Raw genomic sequence first — 7,640 nt, 5'->3', positions numbered from 1 at the left:
CCCCCAATCAGCTTCCAGACGTGTCGTCCTCCCTCACTGCACCCTACAACAGTCTCCCAATTGTGTCCCCTTATTGTCCAAAATCCAATTCCGTTGCAGATCGGCAGCCGGACCTGTGGGGATGGGGCTCCAGGCGGAAGCACTACCCCCCCTGTCCGGCGACCAAAAACGTCCCCCGCTTCACAAGAAAACACCGTCTGTCTCCCCAAATCAATCTGCAAAGGAGTCTTGTCCCAACAATCCCTCACCAGCCAGCCCAGTATCCACGAATTTCTCAGCACCGCAAAGCCTCTAGTAAAAGGAAAAAAAAAACAAAAACCCTGGCCGCCGCGGCTCTGGAGCTTCAGGAGCACCCGCTACCGTGGCTCCGCCCACCCAAGGAGGGAACTTCCCGAGCCCAGCTGGGACCTCCGTTTATATATTATAGATGTATCCTCTCTGTTACCTTCCCACCGAATTGACGTCCAGACACCTTCCAACCAGCAAAAATCCCCGAAACAGCGCGGTCCCAAAGAGCCTTCAACGCTGCCCAGCCGCCCCCTGCAGAGACACTACCAGGCAAGCTCACGCAGCCACCATCTTGCCGAAAAGCCTCAATATCTGCTCTTTTACCCAGTCATAAATTAGAACATCACAAAGGAATACCAACAATGCTTTTCAACATTATGCAGCTTCCAAGGGAAAGGCAAATTTCTGTTCCAACCAGACACAGATGCAATTGTTTTTGAACTCATTCTTGGCATCATGTCAAGCAGTTTTCCTTGAAAATTAGTCCCAGAGATGACCACATGTTGCATTATCTGCAATCCTCAATATAAGTGGTGCCTTGACATTATCAGGGTGAAAAACAAGGGAGAGGCAGCTCTGATCATGTCCACAGTACCTCCTGGTCCACTCACCCTAGGTAACAAACCAGTGAACTTCCTTTTGACCAGAGCCTGAACAAAATTTTTGTTTGATTTATTTTACTTCAAAAGAAAAATCATGTGCTAAAAATTAAACATAACATTGCAAAGGAACAAATACTATATAAAAGAAATTTCAGGTTCGTTCAATGATTTAGACATTTTTGATGAGAGAAAAATTTGTAGTTTGAATATTTCTAGATAGATAAAACTGGAAGAAGTTTTTCAAAAACTTTGAATCATGGTAAGTATTAATCTCAATTTTAGAGAACTTTAGATTATCTAAAAACAATGGGTAATTATTAGAGGCTTTGCATATATAGATGCATAATATGTAGGCCTTACCTAGGTAATGCTAGAATTTATAGAGTCAGAAATATAGAATTGAAGGAATCAGAGACATCAATAATGTACATACATAGAAAGTATAATTGTTGGAAGACATTTGATTAAATAATCTTTTGAGATATATCTGATAATAGTAATATATGCTCTCTAATATCAATACACAAAAGGTTTTAATTTCTTATCTGTCATTTGTACTAAATCATAGTGGAGAGAAAAGAACACTAAATGTATAAAAATTATCTATGTTTATTAGATACCTAGTCTTTTTTTTAATTTGGTAAGATTAAATATAAGTAGGAAAATAATGTTATAAACTTAATCTCTGAACACAATCAAAATTGGTAAAATTGCCTGACTGAAGCTACATAATGGTTGTGACTCTGGGTAAGGAATTAAATTTTTGTGTTAATTTTTCTCATCTGAAAATGTGTATAATAATAATAACATATATGTTATAATGTTTTCACCTGTATAAATGTGCTAAAGAAGGGAAGTATTTATAAGTGTCATATTCATTCTAAGTATGCAATATTATGAACATATAAATATATAAGCCTTACATAATTTCTAAAATGTTGATTTTTACCTCATTTATATTTGGCAGAAAATTAAGTTTTTCTTAAGACCTATTTTGCAAATTACTATTTTTTATGATTTTTCCAGAATCATTAGGCTGAATTTTTAAAAAAGTCATCTATCCTATTGAAAAAAATCTTTTAGAAGTCATTTATCCCAAATATCACCTTTGATTTCTCAACAGTTTATTACACTTGATTGCTACCATGGATAGAAGGAATAACACAAATGTGCCTTACTTCATCCTTTTTGGCTTGACAGACTCTGAGGTGCTCCAGGAGTTCCTTTTTATTTTATTTCTCCTGATATACCTTATTACCCTGCTAGGAAATGCAGGAATGATACTTATAATTCGCCTGGACCTCCAGCTTCACACCCCTATGTACTTTTTTCTCAGTCACCTGTCTTTCCTTGACCTCAGTTACTCAACGGTCATCATACCTAAAACCTTAGAGAACTTACTGACTTCCAACAAGAATATTTCATTCATGGGCTGCTTCACACAGATGTGTTTTTTTATCCTCTTCTCTGTTACTGAATTTTTCCTTCTCTCATCAATGGCCTTTGACCGCTATGTAGCTATCTGCAACCCTCTTCACTACCCAGTTGTTATGTCCACGAGGCTCTGCCACACCCTCATCTCTGGTTCCTACATGATTAGTTTTACTGAATCATTAGTCAACCTTCTTTTCATGAACAGTTTCCATTTCTGTGGCTCCAATGTAATCTATCACTTTTACTGTGACTTAACTCCAATTTTAGCCCTGTCCTGTACTGACACTCATGACTTTGAAATGATGATGATAATTTGTGCTAGTTTCAATGTTTTGATGACTCTTAGCACAATCACATTTTCCTACATATCTGTTCTGTCTTCTATTCTGAAAATTAATTCCTCTTCAGGAAAGCGCAAAGCCTTTTCTACTTGTTCATCCCATATCCTGGGAGTCACACTCTATTATGTCACTACAACTTTTACTTATGTAAAACCAAAGAAGTCCTACTCCTTGGGCAGAGATCAAGTTGTCTCTGTGTTTTACACTATGGTGATCCCCATGCTCAATCCTCTCATTTATAGTCTTAGGAACAAAGAGGTGAAAAATGCTCTCATTAGAGTCATCCAGAAAAGGGAAGATTCCAAGCAATAGATGTGATTGTAATGCTGAATATTTAAGTGAATCTTTTTTTTCTTTTTTCTTTAGGCATTTACTTAATTTCTTTCTATATAAAGTAGCATCCTTTAATTACTTTGCATTTCTGTTGCATCATCTATTTGTGCCATGCATTCTCTGGAACATATACAAGAAAGTGTTTTCACAAAACTACATAGTAAATGGAAGCCATAGAATATGTGATAATACAGTGGTTTAAATATATGTGATTTTAAGGACTACTAATTTGAGATAAAATACATGTTATTTTTCAAAATGTGTTCTAGAAATTCTCATGTATAACCAATTTCAGAGAATTTTATGATGGAGAGCTCTTTCAGAAATTATTCAATTAATTCTCTAGTGAAGAAAATTAGCATAGTCTTAAAGAGTATGTGTTTGGACTAGGATTTAGCTTTTCTACCTGTCAGCTCTTTAGTTGTATATTCTTTAGTAATTTACTGAAAGTTGAAATCTAGTTTCCTCAACTAATCCAGATGAAAATTCTACATCCATAGAGTTATTTTTAAGAAGAAATTATATAACAAATGGAATTATGTAGTATTATTACATTTTGACCATAATCATCCAAATGCTTATATTCTTACAAAATGTTGAATACACAATAGCTTTTGTTATAACAGTTTTTGCTAGTGGTTTATGAATATTTTCATCAAGTCTGAATAATAAAGAAACAGTTAATAAAGGAAAAAGAGTACTTCAATATTTGATCTTAGAGCAAAGTGAAATATATTTATAAAATTATATTATAGAAAAAGTGAATGAGAATGTTGATGAAAATTTGGAAATTATTTTGAATTGTTAAATAAAAACAAAATATTTTAGTCATTTTTGAGAGCTTTGGTCATGTGTTCTAGGCAAATCTTATATAGAAAATATATGAAAATATTTCCATTATTCAAAATAAGAACCCTGTACATTTTAAGCATTAATTAATATTTTCTTTAAAATTACCTCTACATAATCTGGAATTGCAGTTTTAATATTCCTGCCATTCAATGTATATTTAAGAAAGAATGTTTTCTTCATGTTCCTATATTTATTACTTTGATTTATACTTAAGTAATGGTTGTTACATATATTTGTTTTCTTCAAGCAATTTGCATTCATGTATATTTAATTGTAGAATTATATTTGTTCATTTTCTTTAATGATTTTTGAAATATTAAACTTCAAACCTCTTATAGGAGTAAAAAATTAATGAATTCTTATAAGTTCTTCATGTTTTTGTTAATTTATTCATTTATAAAATGTCTAATATTATTCTCTACATCCTGAATTTCTAAAAAATTTTTAAATTATCATATGTATTATCCATGTAAATTGTTTAATTAGGATTTATTTTTGTTCTGTACTCTATGTTGTCTCAAATCTATATGTATGATGATTTCTCTTTGTTTTGTTTATACTTAACTGTCTTTGATAAACATATATTTTTATTCTCCCATCTTGTACATGCATTGTGTCTTTTCTTAGATTAATAGGCCTTAGATATTTTCAGGTCTCCTCATGAACTGTGCTGGCCTTTCTTTCATTTATGTACATTTCTATAATTTAGACAAAGTATCCTTTTGGTTTTTGTTGGCAATGATGGTCAACAGTTTCTCTAATTTTACAGATAGTAATAAATTCAATTATTGCTTATGATTTAATTAGATTCAGACTATTCTCTTTTCTTATAATCTATAAAGCATTTATAATGTTATTTAATAAATGTTACATACATTTTGGACAATGTGACAACACTAGTTTACTTATATTGTTCCTCTACTTTTTCTATTCATATCAGTGCATATCATAATGTTTGTAAGATGTGGTCTAAAGTATTTTTAAACAAAATCCTTTTAGTCATGGTGGTATGTCAAAATTATATGTATTTTAAAACTTGCACTATTTAAAAAATGATAAAGTAAATAAAAGTGGAATGAACATGACAAAATATGGAGAATAGATTTTTATGGAAATGATTGATTTTACATAATAATATAAAAAAAATGATTTTTTTTAGAGGTACCAGGATTGACCTGGGGCCTCATACAGGGGAAGAAGTTGCAAAACCCCTGTGCTACACTGCCTCCCAAAATTGGATTTTTTTTACAGAGCACCTACTGAGTAGCAGTCAATATTCAAAGGGCTTAAGGCAAATAATTAACATAGGTTATATTCACAAGATAACTCTCAGTTGAAATTTCTAAAATTTGATCTCACGTAATGAGAAGCCATATATTTGTTGTTCAAGGAAAGACTTTAGGGTCATACTGGAATTTTCTTTATGTCACACATCTACATCATTAGCTTATTATATTATTCTCGGTGCAGAATACATTTGGAGTATGACAATTCCTCAAATCCTCCTCTGCTACCACTCTTGGCAAAAGAACCATCAAATCAGTCCTTATATTTTTGCCACAGTCTTCTAGATTATATTTCAATCCTGTCTTTTCACCCTTGAGTCTCATTTCAATGTAGGGACCAGTGATACTCTTAAAACTTAGCTTATGTCATGTCACTTCTCTTCACAATACCTATAAGTCTTACCATAAAATTAAGAGTCAAAATCAAAATTTTTCCAAGAGCCTACATTTCCCACCTGATCTTCCTCCAACTCCTTACATCAATGAAATCATCACATTTATCACTAAGTCTATCAGAGTCATTTTGGAACTATCACAGGGACTTTCTCACCCTTGTCTATCAGCATCAGGCATATACACATTATTTCTGATGATTATCCTTTTCTTCTTCATTAAATATATATGGAATTGCACATTTCTTCTAAATTATCAAATTTAACAAATAAAAGCTTTTACACCATTTTCTTATCCTTTTAATATTTATGGGTGACTATGGTGATTTCCTTTTCTGTATTCCTTATATTTGTAATTTTTGTTTTCTCACTTTTTAGATGTATGCCCTAGGGATACTTTCAAGCATATTTAATATATCATAGTCTACCTTAAATAATATAGCACATAAATTATAATTTAGAACTGTAGAGTAGTAGAATTCAATTCTTCTTTCCCTTTTCATTGTTTTTGACATAAATTGTATATTTCTGTATTGTTTAAACCCAACAATCCATTTATCACTTTTGCTTTAGACAGTTCTTTTAAAAGCAATTAAAATTTTAAAAATCAAATATTTTATATATTTACCTTAATTATTTTCATTTTCAGTGTCAGTTGTATCTATGTTTCTTGTACCTCTGTTTTCATTATTCTGCCTAGATAATTTTGAAAATGCAATTCCACTGGCAAAATATTATTTTTCTGGGTGCGTACATGGTCATTTTCTTTAAAAGTCTCTATTTTGTTCTCATTTTAGAAAGCTGTTTCAGTGTGTATTAAATGAGTTACCTTTCATTATTTTAAATATATCTTTCCATTGTCTTCTGGCCTGGAATGTATTAGAAGGCAAGTATCATATAATATTTAAGGTTTTCCTACTGTATGTGACATGTATTTACTAGTGACTGCCTTTGCAATTGTATTCTTATATTTGTTTTTCTGCAATAATGAGTCTTAGGAATCTAGCTGTGTTTTATGGCTGCTTGATTTGTTTTTTCTCTTTATCCTTTCTGGGGGTTCACTACATTTGTGATCCAATGATTTCATATCTTTCCTTATTTTTGGAAAATTATTGCCATTGTCTCCTTAAATATTTCTTCTGCTCCATTCCCTCTATATTCTTGTTGTAGAACTCTAACTACATATATATTAAATATTTTCATATTATTCCACAGGTTTTGGAAAATTGTTTTCCTAGGCTAGTTTTTGTTTGTTTTTTTTAACATTCTTGCAGTTTGATTATCACTATTAGCTTCTCTTCATATCCATTCATTCTTTTCTCATATGTACTGACTCCACTGATGAACCTGCTGAAGGAATACTTTAGTTTTGATACTATATTTGTGTGCTTTAAAATTTTACTTCTATCATTTCACTGGTCCCTAACTTACAGTGTACTGTCTCATGAAATTTCTCGTGTGCATATGCATGTGGTTTATTCCTTCCACTAGATTTTTAAAATAATTAATTGTCAATGTTCTTTAGCCAAATCTATTGGGAACATCTGTAGTTCAAAAAATTGGCTTTAATTTTCAAAGGAGTGAGGAAGAACACATACTGTGAAGAATTTTATTTCAATGAATCTACAACCAACAGTACTTTAACACGAGCAATACCTTGAATGGAAATTTCATTCCTTTTTTTCCTCTTCAAAATACTCCTTACCACTACCATGTAGATATGGCCACACTGTAGGCTCCCTCCGCTAAAGCTGCACAGCTCTGAACATGACTTTATTGTTCAGGCCTCAGGAAGGGGAGTGGGATATTCAGTTTCTGAAGTCTCCTGAGAATACCCTCCCATCACTCACTTCTCCAAGGGGGTGGCACCTCTCTTCCCTTTTTTTCTCTGTCTACTCTTTGAGGACTTGAAATCCACAAAGGTTGATGACTTTGACTGGAGGGGCTTGGCTAAAAGCAAAATCAAAAAATGAAAAGAAGGAAGGAAGGAGGGGAGGGAGGGAGGGAGGAAGGGAAGGAGAGAAAGAGGGCTCCACCTTCAGCAATAAACTCCAACATCAAAACTCCAACATTAAAAAGTCCCCAACTTTGTCCTTTACCATGCCTTTTATC

General features: G+C 32.8%; 1 protein-coding gene across 1 annotated transcript; it reads left to right on the top strand.

The window, feature by feature from the left end:
* Nucleotides 1-2,386: 2,386 nt before the first annotated feature.
* Nucleotides 2,387-2,977, top strand: LOC101432991 (olfactory receptor 8H1-like). Its single transcript, XM_012518532.1, has one exon. The coding sequence runs from the start codon at nucleotides 2,387-2,389 to the stop codon at nucleotides 2,975-2,977; it is 591 nt and encodes a 196-aa protein (XP_012373986.1).
* The last annotated feature ends 4,663 nt before the right edge of the window (nucleotides 2,978-7,640 follow it).

Source organism: Dasypus novemcinctus, chromosome 10 (assembly GCF_030445035.2).
Source record: "Dasypus novemcinctus isolate mDasNov1 chromosome 10, mDasNov1.1.hap2, whole genome shotgun sequence".
NCBI classification, from domain to species: Eukaryota; Metazoa; Chordata; class Mammalia; order Cingulata; family Dasypodidae; genus Dasypus; species Dasypus novemcinctus.
Note: the sequence above shows the minus strand (reverse complement) of the source record. Positions and strands in the feature narration are given on the sequence as shown.

Bases quoted from the DNA above. Each gene is read 5' to 3' on its own strand.
- LOC101432991 (XM_012518532.1), top strand. From the start codon at position 2,387: ATGGCCTTTGACCGCTATGTAGCTATCTGCAACCCTCTTCACTACCCA.